Genomic DNA, 19817 nt, shown 5'->3' with positions numbered 1-19817 from the left:
AAACAAACAGAAAGGAAGTAAGAATGTAGTATGAATGAACAATGGTTAAATGACTTGAAAATAAGAATGAAAGCAGTAAAATAAGTTAAATTAAAGCGGATAAATCATAAAACAAACAGAAGCGGCAGCAGAGCCGTGCAGGATCTAAGAAGGTGGGGAGAAGAGAAGAAATCGAAGCGACAGCAGTGTCGCACAGGATCGGTCAAGAGGGAGAAGGGAGAGAGAGGCATATTCCACAATATATATATATATATATATATATATATATATATATATAGAGAGAGAGAGAGAGAGAGAGAGAGAGAGAGAGAGATTCTGTCAACTTATAAATAGAAACTAAAATTTAATGATTCATATTCCACAATATGTATTATTTATATGATTTTAAAGCTATTTTTCAAAAAGAAAAAAAGAAATTGAGGTGTTACAAACGACACACTCATCTTTGCTAAAGGAAACATCAAGTCCACTGTCAAATAATTGACTTGTGCTAAGTAGATTGTGTTTAAGCCCTTTAACAAACAATACATTATCAATGGGAGGATAGAGATCAATACTTATCTTTCCTACCCCTGCTATCTTCCCTTTCTGATTTCCTCCAAAAGTGATTGTTCCACCATATATAGGAGTCAGGCATTGGAACATACAAATTTGTCCTATCATATGTCATGAGCAACCACTATCATATATCTGCAATAGGAATTATTTTCTCTTTAGATACCCAAATTTTCTTGGGTCCTTTCTAGTTAATTCTGAAAGCATTGGACGATCTAGTCATTGGTAGATGTCTACATTTGGATGTCATGTGTCCAATCTTTCCACAGAAGTAACATAATATGATTTCTTCATCATGAACATACTTCTTTCCTTTATATCCTTATCCAGATTTATTAATTGGGTATTTGTTGTATCTTAACATTTTGTTAATATTCTCTGTTCTTGAAACAAATTTGGATAGAGTTTCTCTCAAAAATTCAATCTCTTGATGAAGTGTAAAAACATCTTGAGGTTTTTTTTTTTTATGGAGAACCTCATATTCTTCAAGTTTATCATTTGAGAATTTCAGGCTTTTCTTATATCTGTAGAAGCAAGCTTCATGATGTTGAATCAAGTTGATTCAATAAGTTTTGATAATGACAAAGATGATGACAAAAAGCCCAAAGAATGATTTCAAGATTAAATCAAGAACAATTCAAGAATCAAGAGAAGTTTGATTTCAAGATTCAAGAAAAGATGAATTCAAGTTTCAAGAGAAGAATTCAAGAAGACTTCACAAGGGGAAGTATTGAAAAGATTTTTCAAAAAACAAACATAGCACAATTTTGTTTTTCAAAAAGACTTTTCACAAAATTTTCTAAGTTACCTGAGTTTTTACTCTCCAGTAATCGATTACCAGTGACAAGTTTTGAATAAAAATCAAAAGATGTAACTCTTCCAATGTTTTTCAGGTTTTTCTAAAGGTTATAACTCTTCTAATGGTTTTCTTGACTAGACATGAAGAGTCTATAAAAGCAAGACTTTGACTTGCATGTAAAATATATTCATTACAACTTACAACCTTTACAAACAACTTTTCCACATATTCTTTTACAACCTTTGAATCTCTTTGAACATCTTCTTCAACTTCTTCTTCTTCTTTCTTTGCAAAAAGCTTTCTAAAGTTTTTTGGTTTTCCAAACCTTGAAAACAAAAGTGTGTTATTCATCTTTTTCATTCTCTTCTCCCTTTGCCAAAAAGAATTCACCAAGGACTAACCGCCTGAATTCTTTTTGTGTCTCTCTTCTCCCTTTTCCAAAAGAACAAAGGACTAACCACCTGAATTCTTTTGTGTCTCCCTTCTCCCTTGTCAAAGAATTCAAAATGACACAGTTTGAGAATTCTTTTGATTCTTCCCTTTCCCTTATACAAAAGATTTCAAAGGACTAACCGCCTGAGATATCTTTTGTATCCCCTTCACAAAGTTTCAAAGGACTAACCGCCTGAGAACTTTGTCTTAACACATTGGAGGATACATCCCTTGTGGTACAAGTAGAGGGTACATCAACTTGGGTTGTTGTAACTGAGAACAAGAGAGGGTACATCTCTTATGGATCAGTTCTAGTGGAGGGTACATCCACTAGGTTGTTCAAAGAGAACAAGGGAGGGTACATCCCTTGTGGATCTTTGCTTGTAAAGGATTTTACAAGGTTGAAAAGAAATCTCAAGGACCGTAGGTCGCTTAGGGACTGGATGTCGGCACGGGTTGTTGCCAAACCAGTATAAAACTCTTGTGTTTGTCTTCTTCTTCCCTACACTCTTTATTTTTCCGCTGTGCACTTTAATTATCACTTTTACTTTTGGTTAAGTTTCTATTTTCTGTTCTTTACTTTCTTAACATTATAGTAAAAGCCTAAGAAGGGTAGATTTTTAATTAGTAAAGGTTCAGTAATAATTAATTCAACCCCCCCTTCTTAATTATTCTGAGGCCACTTGATCCAACAATATCCTTCACAATCAACCCATAAGTTATGTTCACTTGCCTCTAAGTTTTCATAATTCTTATGGACATGTGAACATTCTTTCAATAGATTACACCTTTCCTCATTTAGGCAATCATGAAGCTTATTGAGTGTGGTATACTCATTTTGCAAGCCTTTCAGATGATTTTTCAACTTCTGAAGGTCTTCTAATAGACTAGATCTTTCTTTACGAATTTCCTCATTTTCAAGGTGAAGCTTTATTGTCTTTACCTTTAGACTTTCAAATTCATCAAATAATTGAGTGGAAATTTTTGAAGAGTTATATTTATTTTCTTCATGTTTTCCTTGAAGTTGTTTGTAATCTTTCGAAAGACTTTTAAATTCTTTTCTCAAATATTGATAAGCTTTGGAGAAAATGGATAAGTTGGAGAGAAGTTCATGATATGTTAATTGAAGAGTTTCAAGGTTATTTATATTTACCTCTTCATCTTATTCAGAGTCTGATCCTTCTTATTTAGCGTATGCCATCAAATAAAGATTGGCTTCTTCTTCCTCTTCTCTCTCCTCATCAGATGATCTGTGTTAGTCGTCTTATACGACTAACTTTTGTATAGAAAACTTTTTCAAAACATGTATAGTTTCCCTAATTTATAGTTCTTTTGTAGGAATTTTTAAATAAATCTTCATATGTTTAAATATATGTCATTAGAGTATCTTTAATTGGAATTAATGATAAAATATGTACAATTTCAGGTCAAAAGAGCTTAAAGTCTTGAAGTGCTAAAAGGAGCAGTCGCACTAAGCGAAACCTGTGGGCTCAGCTCGCGTTTATCGTTAAGCGCACCTACAATGCACTTAGCATGATGAGAGAATCTGGAAGAGCACAAGTGTGGCGTCCCTAAATTAATGACTGGTTTAATAGAAATAATTTAAATAACAAAAACCATGGTAAAATTTTTTTTCTTCTTTTTCTTTTTCATTTCTTTCTCTTTTCACCATAACTAGGTTTAGAAGGAAAATCCTCACTATAAAGTCCTGAATGGCCAGTTCACAACTCTATTCGGAGTCATTTCTTTCTTACCGCTCATAATTCTCTAAGTTATTTTGTTGTTTCAAAAGGAAGAATGTACCAGCCATTACTTTAGGTCGTCACATGAAAATAAAAGAATAAAATACGGTCGATAAACTCTTTTACAAATAAAGTTGCTAATGCTTTCTTTTCAAATAACAAGATCAATTATAAATGCATATATCATTTAAAGCTGTCCAAAATATGGGAGTTTTACAAAATACAGTGTCATCCAGAGCAAAGGTGTCCATAGTGGTGGCTTCAGCCACATGTATACAATCATCAAATTCCTATACATCAGGTCTACCCATACAAAAACAAAAGAGTAAACCTAACAGTCAGTCCTAGATACACCCACCCTCAAAATATATAAAACTAATCCAAAAAGTTGTCCACTAGGATGAAGAGCCTCCGCTGATCGCCATCTCCCTCGGGCCACTATCCTCCGTAGAGTCTGCCTCAGATGCCGACATGACTTCCTCGGGAGAATCCACCTCAAGAAGTGGATCCTCATCACCCTCTAGAAAGTCAAGGGCATCCACAGCAGGCTCAGGAGGTAGCTCCTCCAGGTCCTCCTCAGGGTCTTCCTCGGATGACGTTACCTCGATCACTTGAACGGGCTCCACTAGACGATATGGTGTAGGCGTGGGTAGTATCCACTCCACAGTGCGCTGAAGCATCCGTGCAGGTTCCTCTGGATGCACCAAAGAAGTAGCCGTAAATCGAATGGTGCCCCGAAATCGGCACCTCGTGTTGCCTTCGAGGGTCTCCCAAGCTCCCTCTAGGCACTCCATCTCTACTCGATCACGAATTAGCTGCGCCGCCATCACGATCTACAAGAAAGAAGAGAAAGGGGTAGACTCTTTCACAAGAATCTAACTACGCTGCACACAATGCATCTCATAACCACTACATGACGTTAAAAGGAGTATCTTAAGGCTTTTCATCTCTGGTAATCGATTACACAACCTTGGTAATCGATTACCAGAGGCTAAACTTGAATTACACAGCCTCAGGACAAGAAATATGCAATAATACACTGTGTAATCGATTACACATGCCTGGTAATCGATTACCAGTGACCCATTCCTCTGTGTCAGGACTTTTAACCGCAGACAATCGATTACCAGGAGACTCCCTAGTTTCCTGACTTCGTTTCAGCTGGTAATCGATTACACCCTGTAATCGATACCAGAGACCATCTTAGCCTCCTGTCTTCAATTTTAAGCCTGTAATCGATTACCCACCCTTAGTAATCGATTACCAGAGGCCACAATCCACATATTACACAAAATTCACAGCTGGCCAGCCACCACAAGCCTCCTTGCTTTGTGGTCTTGTTTTCCTTTTATCTGTTGACTGCCAGGAGCTCGCCTGCTTAGGTACATCACAGGTTCTCACTGACCGACTATGCCCGGGTTGGGTCGGGATTGGTCAAGCTTGGTTTTGGGCAATAGCACCCCACCTGACGTCCCCAAGGTCTCCTGACCCCCGCGACATATCTCCAGGTACCACTCTGTGGTCAACAATAAAAGCAGGAAGTTTCACCCTTCAACACTTCCTCATCTCAAGCTTGTAGGATTATGGGGTACCCATCACATGTGGTACTAGGTGGCGGTCGGGCGATGGTGCACAACAAGTTTTCCACATCCACAATGCGCGCATAAACCCACCATCCCCTATTGCCCACCTCCAACTGAGCTCACGTACTCCCACGTAGCCCATATCCTCGTTTCTCTCAACACCGGGTCCCCATCAATCCTCCCAAGCTTCCACAACATCCAAGCAAAACAACATTCAAACAGCACAAGCTATCATAGCCAAGCAAAACAGAGCAAAGGCAGAAAACTCTGCTCAACACATCAACAAAAATCATAGCTTTTCTCACTTAAAGACCATAGTAACAATTCCTTCGATCCAATTCGTTAACCGTTGGATCGACTCCAAAATTTTACTGGAAGTCTATAGTGCATAAGCCTACATTGTGACCGTTGGGATCTACTAGCAAACATCCAGAACTCATTCTGTACTACTCTTTCCACAGCCAACCACACACAAGCATTTTTCTGCACAAAGCCAAAATCCTGCTGCACCTATTTTGACAGCAAAATTCTGCATAAGTGCAGATTTCGAAAATCACACTTCCCCTCATCCAATCTTGCTCAAATCAAATCCTACAAGTCCCAAATCATGTATCAAACATGTCTAAACCAAAGTCAAGCTTTAAAGCACAGCAACACAGAATCTAGGTATCCAACAGCCTAACCTTTCTCACATGTTCTAAATGACATTTCAAGCTAGGATTAACTCATTTTAACCTCCATTTACCACAGAATTCAGACTTAGCCTTCCAACTCTCAAAGCCTCACTCTTTTTCCACTCACAACACCACATTCTCACTTTCTAACCCTAGGTTAACTCTACCCTTCATCTCTAACAGTTTCCATAGGCAATTTCAACATATAAACATCATCACAAAACCCTAAAACAGAATGGGTATGTCTAACTCATCCAAACATGGCAATTTCAACAAGCTTTCAACAAGTTCCTTCACAAATAATCATTACACAGCAGAAAACTAACAAAACCACCCATCATATCTCCCAAAACCCCTTACCCACGAAATTTAAGAGAGAAAGAGAAAGAAGTCCACCCAAACCTGGATTTTCGAAGTCCCACTCGTAGCCACGCACTTCACGACTCCGAAAATGCTCTCCTTTCGCGATTTGGAGCAGAAATGAGCACCAAAGGTTGAAGCTTTGTTGGGCAACAATGGTGGATGGGAGAAAAGAAGAAGAAGGCTGCGTGAGAGAGAGGGAGCTGTCTGAAATTTTGTGGGGCTGAGTGAAGAGAGAGAGAAAAGCTTTTTGGTCTTAAAAGAAAGGGTTTTCCCGTTTTCCATTATTTTATTCAAGCTCTGCCACATGTCCCTATTTGATTGGAGCAAAAAGGACCCACTTTCTCTTTTTGACTGTGACCCACACTCAGTCACAAAAGTGAGAAAAATCTGACCTTTGAAATGTTAAAATACTGCCTCGGTTTGCGTGCCGTTTCTCTGATTCCAGTTTCTCGCGTTTCTCTGCGTCCGCCGGGGCCAGTTTTCGAAAGCAAGCAATATATATATCAAAACGCTCAGAATAAAACCCCGAGCGTGGTTCAGAGGTTGGTTTCGTTAAATTCTAAGTCGCACGCAAAACGATGATTTTTAACTAATTACTTAGGAATAAACCCATAACCTCCCAGTTATGGATTTCTCTTCCTTAATTAGCCTAACCCGCATATCTTGCCCCCACTATTCTTACCCTTACCAAGAACATATATGCATATACACTGAATAATACTTATATATATAATCATTCAAAATACATCGTTTCCAAAAACTCCGGGTAGAAATTTCCAGGATGTTACAACAAGAATCGAGGTCATGCACTAAGCGTGAGATCAACTCGCTAAGCGAGATGTTCTTCTCTTGCCAGGCTCAGCGCACGACTGGCACCATGCCCAAATCCACTTACTTGCGCTAAGCATGACAATGGTGCTAAGCGTGACATCATGATTTCAGAGCCTATTTAAAGCCTGATTTGTCAGAATTAAAACAATACCTTTACCAGAGCTGCATATTTTTGCCCAAAATTTAAGAAGAGTGCTCTGGAGGCAGAAGCTAAGCAAGGAAACTAGGGTACATCACTTTGAAAGATTAGAGAGTGTTTGAGTGATTGTGAGGTGCCAAGAAGAGGAGGAGGGATCCCCCTTCCTGTGTAAGCAGCAATTGCTCTTCATTTTCTATCTCACTTGTATTAGGGTTCCTTGTATGGCTGGCTAAAAACCCTAGTTGGGGATTTCTAATGAACGGTTGATGTAATTACCTTTCATATCTAATTAATTGTGTTTTGTGTGTTCAATGCTTCTTTCAATGCTTAATTACTGCATGCTTTTGGTCTGATCACCCACTTGTGTGTACTGTTAGGTGACTTTACCATTGGGAAATGTACTGTTGCCTTAGAACTTGATAGAAACAGGGCTAAATAACTGCATTACCAGGGATGGATTGCAGGGTTTTAGTTTTCTTATTATGTTGTGATCATAATGTTGTTTAAGTTAAGCCTAGTCCAACAAGAGGGATTTGAGGATGAAGCTTGGGTTAAATTAGTCTAAACTTATGAGGGATCAAGGTTTAGTACTTTAGGCTTCAGCATAGAACACAAGAACATGATCAATTAGAGAAATATATTCATATGCATCAACTCTTTTGTTAGAAAGACCCAACGCTTTTTACCTATTGTCGTCAACTTTTAATTACTTGCATTTACTACTTTTTAACATAGAATTTAGTTTACTTTTGTTTCTATCCACAATTATCAATGATTGTCTGTACAATGCCTAATTCCTTAATAAAACTTTGTCTAATAAACAAGTTCCCTGAGTTTGATACTCTGATTACTCTGTTTTATTTTAAATACTTGATGACCCGGTGTGCTTTCCGATTTTTCATTTCCCTTGAATATACTGCTTGTAAATTTAAGAAAAAGGAACTATGTGGGGAAACTAACAAAGTATTTATGGCGTTGTTGCCGTGGATCTTAATTCATTAGAAGAGTTCATTTTAGTTTTAAGGCATTGCTTTATATTGTTTTCTTTGATTCATTGTTTCTTTTTGTGAATATTTAGTAACTGCGAAATTTATTGTTCTTTGGAATTGGATAGTTGTTGTTTTCCTTGTTTTGTATGCAAAGAAGATCTACTACTGGTGATTTAATTCCCATAGATTTGGAGATTAACGCTACTTGTAGGAGACGAAACGCAAAGAGAATTAGAAAATTTATGCAGGACTTAGAAGTAGTAACAACTCCAGGAGAAGAACCTCGATCTTCTGAGGCATCTTCTAGTTTTCCTACTCTAGGGCAATCTCATACAGGAGTTAAAGGAGACATTATCATGGCTGAGCAGCCAAGGAGAGTGATCCTTGAAGATTATTCAAGTTCAAGTGTACCCCAATTTTTCACTAGCATTGCACAACCGGAGGTTCAAGCCCAGACCATTGCATACCCTCAATCATTGATTCAATTAATTCAAAATAATTTGTTTCACGGGTTGCCAAATGAAGATTCATATGCACACCTAGCCACATACATTGAAATATGCAACACTATTCGATTGGCTGGTGTGCCTGAGGACGCAGTTCGATTGAGCTTGTTTTCGTTCTCATTGTCTGGAGAGGCTAAGAGGTGGCTTCACTCGTTCAAAGGCAACGGTCTTAAGACCTGGGGTGAAGTTGTTGAGAAATTTTTGAAGAAATATTTCCCTGAGTCTAAGACAGTAGAAGGCAAAGCCGCCATCTCTTCTTTTCACCAATTTCCAGATGAATCCCTGAGTGAGGCCTTAGAAAGATTTCGTGGTTTATTGAGAAAGATACCCACTCACGGATTCTCAGAACCGATTCAGCTCAACATTTTTATAGATGGGTTAAGGCCGCAGTCCAAGCAGCTGTTAGACGCTTCTGCTGGGGGAAAAATAAAGTTGAAGACCCCCAAAGAAACCATGGAATTCATTGAAAATATGGTTGCAAGTGACATTGCTATTTTGATAGATAGAGCCCACATTCCAACAAAGGGAAGTCTGCTGGAACTCACATCACAAGATGCTCTATTGGCACAGAGCAAGCTGTTGTCTATGCAACTTGAGGCATTGATAGAGACACTAAGTAAGTTGCCAAGTCAAATACATTCTACATAATCTTTACCATCTACTGTCTTGTAGGTTGTAGGGTGTGCCATCTGTGATGGAGCTCACGATTCTGGTTGTTGTATCCCTAATGAAGAAACAACTCATGAAGTCAATTATATGGGGGACCAGCCAAGAAACAATTTTAATGCAGGTGGATTTTCTAGATTCCAACATGCACAGTAATACAACCAACAACAGGGACAATGGAGGAACCACCCTGGGAATCAATTCAATAGAGACCAGGGTGGACCATCCATAAGGTCAAAGCAACAAGGGCCTAGTCTTTATGATTGGACAACGAAGCTGGAAGAGACTCTGGCTCAATTTATACAGGTATCTATGTCAAATCAGAAGAGTACAGAGTCTGCCATAAAGAATCTGGAAGTCCAAGTGGGACAGCTGGCTAAATAGTTGGCGGATCAACCGTCAAGCAGCTTTAGTGCTAACACTGTGAAAAATCCGAAGGAAGAATGTAAAACTGTCATGACAAGGAGTAGAATAGAAACCCATGTTGATGAAGGAGAAGCTGAGAAGAAGGTGGAGGAACATAAACAATAGCTGGCAGCTAAGCCGACACGTGAACCTGTTTCTGACTTAGTTGAACTAGAGAAAGTTGTGGAAGATGAAGATTGTTAGTGCTTAGCTCTACTGAGCTTTAAAAGATTGGCTAAGATTTTGTTAAAACATAAGCACTTAGACAATGAAGGAAAGCTGGAGTTGCTGCACATGATGTCCAACGTTATGTCAAGGAATAAGATCGGGCTGCACAATGCACAAGGCAAGATAAAATGTCTAATGAAGAATTGAAGTTGCAGGATCCACGATGTCGGATACAATGTCCTGACATCCTGCCCGAAAATACTGGAGTTGCTGCACAATGCATAAGTCAAGATAAAGTGTCAAATGAAGCATTGAAGCTGCAGGATCCACGATGTCGGATACGATGTCCTGACATCTTGCCCGAAAATACTGGACACATAAATCTGTTATATCTTTAACAGATTATTGTGCAGTTAGCAAGAGATTAGATGATCTATCTTTAGGAACGAATTAAAAGATCATTAAAGTTCGAATTTCAAAGTAGAAGAGTTCGTTCAGGGATTAAAGATTAAAGATTAAAGATTCAAACTAAAAGATCAAAAGTTATCTTTTAGTTCTTTAACTGCAGATTTTCAGGAAAGTGATAGATCTCATCCAGCATCAAGAAGTTGCAGCCCAGAATCGTACACGGCTATAAAAACATGGAGGCTGCACGAGTTCTGTACCAAGTCCGGGATTGAAGAGTTATTTTGTGAGCTTTGGGACTTGAGTGTTTTGTGAGCCACCTTGATGGTACCCTAACATCAAGTGTTGGACCTGAGTGTGTAGAGTTGATCTCTAGTGTGTAGAGTTGATCTCTTGTGTGTAGAGTTGATCTCTAGTGTGTAGAGTTGATCTCTTTTGTTCAGAGTTGATCTCTGGTGTGTCTTTGATTTAATAGTAAACACGGGAGAGTGTTTGAGAGGGAGTGAGCGGGGTTTCTCATATCTAAGAGTGGCTCTTAGGTAGAGATCGCACGGGTAGTGGTTAGGTGAGAAGGTTGTAAACAGGGGCTGTTAGACCTTGAACTAACACTATTGAGAGTGGATTTCCTCCCTGGCTTGGTAGCCCCCAGATGTAGGTGAGGTTGCACCGAACTGGGTTAACAATCCTCTTGTGTTATTTACTTGTTTAATCTGTTCATACGGACGCATCTAATCTGCATGTTCTGAAGCGTGATGTCGTGACATCCGGTACGACATCTGTCCCCAGTATCAGAATTTCAATTGGTATCAGAGCCAACACTCGAAATCACAGAGTGAGATCTAGGGAGATAAATTCTGATGAACATGGAGAAAGAAGGAGGACCAGTGAACAGACCACCAATTCTTGATGGAACCAACTATGAATACTGGAAAGCAAGAATGGTGGCCTTTCTCAAATCACTGGATAGCAGAACCTGGAAAGCTGTCATCAAAGGCTGGGAACATCCCAAGATGCTGGACACAGAAGGAAAGCCCACTGATGAATTGAAGCCAGAAGAAGACTGGACTAAAGAAGAAGACGAATTGGCACTTGGAAACTCCAAAGCTTTGAATGCTCTATTCAATGGAGTTGACAAGAATATCTTCAGACTGATCAACACATGCACAGTGGCCAAAGATGCATGGGAGATCCTGAAAACCACTCATGAAGGAACCTCCAAAGTGAAGATGTCCAGATTGCAACTATTGGCTACAAAATTCGAAAATCTGAAGATGAAGGAGGAAGAGTGTATTCATGACTTCCACATGAACATTCTCGAAATTGCCAATGCTTGCACTGCCTTGGGAGAGAGGATAACAGATGAAAAGCTGGTGAGAAAGATCCTCAGATCCTTGCCTAAGAGATTTGACATGAAAGTCACTGCAATAGAGGAGGCCCAAGACATTTGCAACATGAGAGTGGATGAACTCATTGGTTCCCTTCAAACCTTTGAGCTAGGACTCTCGGATGGGGCTGAAAAGAAGAGCAAGAACTTGGCGTTCGTGTCCAATGATGAAGGAGAAGAAGATGAGTATGACCTGGATACTGATGAAGGTCTGACCAAGGCAGTTGTGCTCCTTGGAAGGCAGTTCAACAAAGTGCTGAACAGAATGGACAGGAGGCAGAAACCACATGTCCAGAACATCCCTTTCGACATCAGGAAAGGTAGCAAATACCAGAAAAGGTCAGATGAAAAGCCCAGTCACAGCAAAGGAATTCAATGCCATGGGTGTGAAGGCTATGGACACATCATAGCTGAATGTCCCACTCATCTCAAGAAGCAGAGGAAAGGACTTTCTGTATGTCGGTCTGATGACACAGAGAGTGAACAAGAAAGTGATTCTGACAGAGATGTAAATGCACTCACTGGGAGATTTGAATCTGCTGAAGATTCAAGTGATACAGACAGTGAAATCACTTTTGATGAGCTTGCCACATCCTATAGAGAACTATGCATCAAAAGTGAGAAGATTCTTCAGCAAGAAGCACAACTAAAGAAGGTCATTGCAAATCTGGAGGCTGAGAAGGAGGCACATGAAGAGGAGATCTCAGAGCTTAAAGGAGAAGTTGGTTTTCTGAACTCTAAGCTGGAAAACATGACAAAATCAATAAAGATGCTGAATAAAGGCTCAGATACGCTTGATGAGGTGCTGCTGCTTGGAAAGAATGCTGGAAACCAGAGAGGACTTGGATTTAATTCTAAGTCTGCTGGCAGAACAACCATGACAGAATTTGTTCCTGCCAAAAACAGGACTGGAGCCACGATGTCACAACATCGGTCTCGACATCATGGAACGCAGCAGAAAAAGAGCAAAAGAAAGAAGTGGAGGTGTCACTACTGTGGCAAGTATGGTCACATAAAGCCCTTTTGCTATCATCTACATGGCCATCCACATCATGGAACTCAAAGTAGCAACAGCGGAAAGAAGATGATGTGGGTTCCAAAACACAAGGCTGTCAGTCTTGTTGTTCATACTTCACTTAGAGCATCAGCTAAGGAAGATTGGTACCTAGATAGCGGCTGTTCCAGACACATGACAGGAGTCAAAGAATTCCTGCTGAACATTGAGCCCTGCTCCACTAGTTATGTGACATTTGGAGATGGCTCTAAAGGAAAGATCATTGGAATGGGAAAGCTAGTTCATGATGGACTTCCTAGTCTGAACAAAGTACTGCTGGTGAAGGGACTGACTGCAAACTTGATCAGCATCAGTCAGCTGTGTGATGAAGGATTCAATGTAAACTTCACAAAGTCAGAATGCTTGGTGACAAATGAGAAGAGTGAAGTTCTAATGAAGGGCAGCAGATCAAAGGACAACTGCTACCTATGGACACCTCAAGAAACCAGTTACTCCTCCACATGTCTATCCTCCAAAGAAGATGAAGTCAGAATATGGCATCAAAGATTTGGGCATCTGCACTTAAGAGGCATGAAGAAAATCATTGACAAAGGTGCTGTTAGAGGCATTCCCAATCTGAAAATAGAAGAAGGCAGAATTTGTGGTGAATGTCAGATTGGAAAGCAAGTCAAGATGTCCCACCAGAAGCTTCAACATCAGACCACTTCCAGGGTGCTGGAACTACTTCACATGGACTTGATGGGACCTATGCAAGTTGAAAGCCTTGGAGGAAAGAGGTATGCCTATGTTGTTGTGGATGATTTCTCCAGATTTACCTGGGTCAACTTTATCAGAGAGAAATCAGACACCTTTGAAGTATTCAAGGAGTTGAGTCTAAGACTTCAAAGAGAAAAGGACTGTGTCATCAAGAGAATCAGGAGTGACCATGGCAGAGAGTTTGAAAACAGCAGGTTCACTGAATTCTGCACATCTGAAGGCATCACTCATGAGTTCTCTGCAGCCATTACACCACAACAGAATGGCATAGTTGAAAGGAAAAACAGGACTTTGCAAGAGGCTGCTAGGGTCATGCTTCATGCCAAAGAACTTCCCTATAATCTCTGGGCTGAAGCCATGAACACAGCATGCTACATCCACAACAGAGTCACACTTAGAAGAGGCACTCCAACCACACTGTATGAAATCTGGAAAGGGAGGAAGCCAACTGTCAAGCACTTCCACATCTTTGGAAGTCCATGCTACATTTTGGCAGATAGAGAGCAAAGGAGAAAGATGGATCCCAAGAGTGATGCAGGAATATTCCTGGGATACTCTACAAACAGCAGAGCATATAGAGTATTCAATTCCAGAACCAGAACTGTGATGGAATCCATCAATGTGGTTGTTGATGATCTAACTCCAGCAAGAAAGAAGGATGTCGAAGAAGATGTCAGAACATCGGGAGACAATGTAGCAGATGCAGCTAAAAGTGGAGAAAATGCAGAAAACTCTGATTCTGCTACAGATGATTCAAACATCAACCAACCTGACAAGAGACCCTCCATTAGAATCCAGAAGATGCACCCCAAGGAGCTGATTATAGGAGATCCAAACAGAGGAGTCACTACAAGATCAAGGGAGATTGAGATTGTCTCCAACTCATGTTTTGTCTCCAAAATTGAGCCCAAGAATGTGAAAGAGGCACTGACTGATGAGTTCTGGATCAATGCTATGCAAGAAGAATTGGAGCAATTCAAAAGGAATGAAGTCTGGGAGCTAGTTCCGAGACCCGAGGGAACTAATGTGATTGGCACCAAGTGGATCTTCAAGAACAAAACCAATGAAGAAGGTGTCATAACCAGAAACAAGGCCAGACTGGTTGCTCAAGGCTACACTCAGATTGAAGGTGTAGACTTTGATGAGACTTTTGCCCCAGTTGCTAGACTTGAGTCCATCAGATTATTACTTGGTGTAGCTTGCATCCTCAAATTCAAGCTGTACCAGATGGATGTGAAGAGCGCATTTCTGAATGGATACCTGAATGAAGAAGTCTATGTGGAGCAGCCGAAGGGATTTGTAGACCCAAGTCATCCAGATCATGTATACAGGCTCAAGAAGGCTCTCTATGGATTGAAGCAAGCTCCAAGAGCTTGGTATGAAAGGCTAACAGAGTTCCTTACTCAGCAAGGGTATAGGAAGGGAGGAATTGACAAGACTCTCTTTGTCAAACAAGATGCTGAAAACTTGATGATTGCACAGATATATGTTGATGACATTGTGTTTGGAGGGATGTCGAATGAGATGCTTCGACATTTTGTCCAACAGATGCAATCTGAATTTGAGATGAGTCTTGTTGGAGAGCTGACTTATTTTCTGGGACTCCAAGTGAAGCAGATGGAAGACTCCATATTCCTCTCTCAAAGCAAGTATGCAAAGAACATTGTCAAGAAGTTTGGGATGGAGAATGCCAGCCATAAAAGAACACCTGCACCTACTCACTTGAAGCTGTCAAAAGATGAAGCTGGCACCAGTGTTGATCAAAGTCGGTACAGAAGCATGATTGGGAGCTTACTATATTTAACAGCTAGCAGACCCGACATCACCTATGCAGTAGGTGTTTGTGCAAGATATCAAGCCAATCCTAAGATAAGTCACTTGACTCAAGTAAAGAGAATTCTGAAATATGTAAATGGCACCAGTGACTACGGGATTATGTACTGTCATTGTTCAGATTCAATGCTGGTTGGGTATTGTGATGCTGATTGGGCTGGAAGTGCAGATGACAGAAAAAGCACTTCTGGTGGATGCTTCTATCTGGGCAACAACCTTATTTCATGGTTCAGCAAGAAGCAGAACTGTGTGTCCCTATCTACTGCAGAAGCCGAGTATATTGCAGCAGGAAGCAGCTGTTCACAACTAGTTTGGATGAAGCAGATGCTGAAGGAGTACAATGTCGAACAAGATGTCATGACATTGTACTGTGACAACATGAGTGCTATTAATATTTCTAAAAATCCTGTTCAACACAGCAGAACCAAGCACATTGACATTAGACATCACTATATCAGAGATCTTGTTGATGATAAAGTGATCACACTGAAGCATGTTGACACTGAGGAACAAATAGCAGATATTTTCACAAAGGCTTTGGATGCAAATCAGTTTGAAAAACTGAGGGGCAAGCTGGGCATTTGTTTGCTAGAGGAATTATAGCAGCTACTGCAATCTGAACGTGCCCAAACGAATCACTTAACATTAATAGCACGTTCACTACTAAGCCAAAACGAATTCGACCGTTGCCTCACACGCCCCTCTACATTCTTCATTCAAATTTATATTTGCTTGGCATTCGTGTTTTCACCAGCATTTCCCAATAGTTTTCTGAGATTCACGAAACCATTTCAAACGCTCTGCTTTTCCATGGCTACCTCACCAAAAGAAACTTCAGCTCCTGGTTCACCCGCTGTACCATCATCTCCGCACCAGGAACAACCAGAATTCAACATCCAACCCATACAAATAATTCCTGGTCAAGCTTCTGTCCCTGAGAAACTGGTTCCCAGAAGACAACAGGGAGTGAAGATTGCTGAAAACCCTAGCCTTGCAACAAGTCCTAGGGAAGTAGACACGGAGATGGACAAGAAAATACGCAGTATTGTGAGTAGCATTTTGAAAGACGCCTCTGTTCCTGAAGCTGATGAAGATGTCCCAACATCGTCCAACCCAAATGTTTTTGTGCCTGATGTCAATAAAGATGTTCCAACATCTTCCGCTCCAAATGCTGAAGCCCTCCCTTCACCCAGTGAAGAGGAATCAACAGAAGAAGAGGATCAAGCCTCAGAGGAGACCCCTGCACCAAGGGCACCAGAACCTGCTCCAGGTGACCTCATTGACTTAGAAGAAGTCGAATCTGATGAAGAACCCATTGCCAACAGGTTGGCACCTGGCATTGCGGAAAGACTTCAAAACAGAAAGGGAAAAACCCCCCTTAAGAGGTCTGGACGAATCAAGACTATGGCACAGAAGAAGAGTACTCCAATCACTCCTGCCACATCCAGAAGAAGCAAGGTTGCTATCCCCTCCAAGAAGAGGAAAGAAATTTCCTTTTCCTCATCCGATTCTGATGATGATGTCGAACTAGATGTCTCGACATCTAAGAGGGCCAAGAAATCTGGGAGAAAGGTGCCTGGAAATGTTCCTGATGCACCATTGGACAACATCTCTTTCCACTCCATTGGCAATGTTGAAAAGTGGAAATATGTGTATCAACGCAGACTTGCGGTTGAAAGAGAACTGGGAAGAGACGCATTGGATTGCAAGGAGACCATGGAACTCATTAAGGCTGCTGGACTACTGAAGACAGTCACCAAATTGGGAGACTGTTATGAAGGCCTAGTCAGGGAATTCATTGTCAACATTCCCTCTGACATAACAAACAGAAAGAGTGATGAGTATCAAAAAGTATTTGTCAGAGGAAAGTGTGTTAGATTCTCCCCTGCTGTGATCAACAAATATCTGGGCAGACCTACTGATGGAGTGATAGATATTGCTGTTTCTGAGCATCAGATTGCCAAGGAAATCACTGCCAAACGAGTCCAGCATTGGCCAAAGAAAGGGAAGCTTTCAGCAGGGAAGCTAAGTGTGAAGTATGCAATTCTACACAGGATTGGTGCTGCAAACTGGGTACCCACCAGTCATACTTCCACGATTGCCACAGGTTTGGGTAAATTTCTGTATGCTGTTGGAACCAAGTCCAAATTTAATTTTGGAAACTATATTTTTGATCAAACTGTTAAGCATTCAGAATCTTTTGCTGTCAAATTACCCATTGCCTTCCCTACTGTATTGTGTGGCATTATGTTGAGTCAACATCCCAATATGTTAAACCACATTGACTCTGTGATGAAGAGAGAATCGCCTCTATCCCTGCATTACAAACTGTTTGAGGGGACACATGTCCCAGACATTGTCTCAACATCAGGGAAAGCTGCTGCTTCAGGTGCTGTGTCCAAGGATGCTCTGATTGCTGAACTCAAGGACACATGCAAGGTGCTGGAAGCAACCATCAAAGCCACCACAGAGAAGAAAATGGAGCTGGAACGGCTGATCGAAAGACTCACAGATAGTGGCATTGATGATGGTGAAGCAGCTGAGGTAGAAGAAGATCCAGCTGAGCAAGAAGAGGCAGCTGAGGAAGAGGAAGATGCAGCAGAAGAGACAGAATCAGATGATGATTCTGAAGCCACCCCATGATCATCAGACCTTTATTTTTACTTTTACTAGCTAAAGGGGCATGTCCCTTTGAACAATTTGATTACTTTTGGTCTGTAATATTTGCACATTAATTTCATGCATCCTACTTTTGCCAAATTTATGTCTAAAAAGGGGGAGTAATTGTTAGACAAGTGGCCTCAGATATCTTAAGAAGGGGGGGGTTGAATTAAGATATTCGAAACTTTTTCCCCTAATTAAAAATCTATCTTACTTTTTACTTAAGTTATGAATTCCCTTAATGACAATCTTCTTAAATATTAATTCAAATGAAGCAACTTGAATATGAATATAAAGCAATAATAAATAAATGAGATTAAGGGAAGAGAAAATGCAAACTCAGTTTTATACTGGTTCGGCCACACCCTTGTGCCTACGTCCAGTCCCCAAGCAACCCGCTTGAGAGTTCCACTAACTTGTAAATTCCTTTTACAAGTTCTAAACACACAAGGACAACCCTTCCTTTGTGTTTAGAGATTCTTTACAACAAGAGACTCACAGTCTCTTAATCCCTTAGAGAATGAGAAGAAGAAGAGGAACAAATCTCTCTTGAAAGAGATGGATTTTACAGATTGAGCACTCAATTAATTCCTTAATGAATTGCAATTGAATTGGCCAAGGAATTCTTTAAGAGGATAAAATGAAATTGCTTTTTGAGAGGATAAACACTTTGTTGTTCTGAAAATCTCTGAGCAATTTCGTGTTTAAGTCACATATATATAGACCATTGGTGGTCATGAGTAAAGCCTTTGAAAAGTTGTGACTCTTGAAATTATTTTTCTGAAATTCCTGTCTGGTAATCGATTACAGCAATTGTGTAATCGATTACAGCTTTTAAAATTTGAATTAAAACGTTTACTAACTGCTGGTAATCGATTACCACAATTGTGTAATCGATTACAGCTTTTAAAATTTCGAATTCAAATTTTTTATAGCTGTTATAAAACGTATTTGGCCACTGGTAATCGATTACATCCTCTGGTAATCGATTACCAGAGAGTAAAAGCTTTGAAAAACACTTTTTATTTTAAATCACTTGGCCAAACCTTTGCTAATTCAATTAGGAATTCCCTTCCTAATATTCTAGTGATCATCTTGATGTTGTGACTTGTAATCTTGAAGTATTGTCTTGAATTTTAATCTTGAAAAGCCCATTTGCATCAATTGCAACACATCATCATGATCATCATCAAAACATCAAAGCCAATTGCATCTACAATCTCCCCCTTTTTGATGATGACAATACAATACCTGAAATCAAGATTCAAGCAAGCAACAAACAATTGTATATAGATAAAGTGTGCATCCGTTTTCTCCCCCTATATTTCGGAATACATGATCACTTGATTTCTAAGTTTGTTAAGCTTTTTCTTAAGCTTTTGCTACAACCTTTTTCTCCCCCTTTGGCATCATCAAAAAGCCAAAGAACTAGGAAATCAACACAGTTATAACAATGGAGTAGCAAGATATAAGTATCAGAGTATTAAATCCAATAAGCCAAACTCATAATCAAGAAAATAATCAAACCAGAATTCAAATAACATAAAATGTCAACAACCACAAAATATCCAAGACTGAAACACAAGAAAAATAAGCAAAGTACTTAGCATAATAATGTAAATTCTAAGAAACTAAAAGCCAAAATACACGGCTTATAAAAGATAAATAAGCAGAATATAAAATCTAAGAAGACGGAGGAGGTGGTGGAAGATCAAAACTCTGACGAATGTATCCGACATCCTCTTCAAGCTGTGTAAGACGAATGTCCATACCGGCAAAGCGTGAATCTAACGAGTCAAAGCGGTCACCAACATACGAACGAAGACCCCGTAATTCGGAGAGGACTTCATTCATGAGTGCGGAATCTTCACGTTGAGGGGGAGGTGAAGGAGTACGTTCATCTTGAGGAGG

General features: G+C 40.1%; 1 protein-coding gene across 1 annotated transcript; it reads left to right on the top strand.

Moving 5' to 3' along the window:
* Positions 1–8349: 8349 nt before the first annotated feature.
* Positions 8350–9663, top strand: LOC102660770 (uncharacterized). The gene is made up of 3 exons (XM_006575948.1): positions 8350–9210; positions 9286–9360; positions 9451–9663. The coding sequence occupies exons 1-3, from the start codon at positions 8350–8352 to the stop codon at positions 9661–9663; spliced, it is 1149 nt and encodes a 382-aa protein (XP_006576011.1).
* Positions 9664–19817: the final 10154 nt, after the last annotated feature.

The sequence above is a fragment of the Glycine max genome, chromosome 2, assembly GCF_000004515.6.
Source record: "Glycine max cultivar Williams 82 chromosome 2, Glycine_max_v4.0, whole genome shotgun sequence".
NCBI lineage: Eukaryota > Viridiplantae > Streptophyta > Magnoliopsida > Fabales > Fabaceae > Glycine > Glycine max.
The sequence above is the reverse complement of the archived record's forward strand: the minus strand, read 5'-3'. Positions and strand labels throughout refer to the sequence as shown.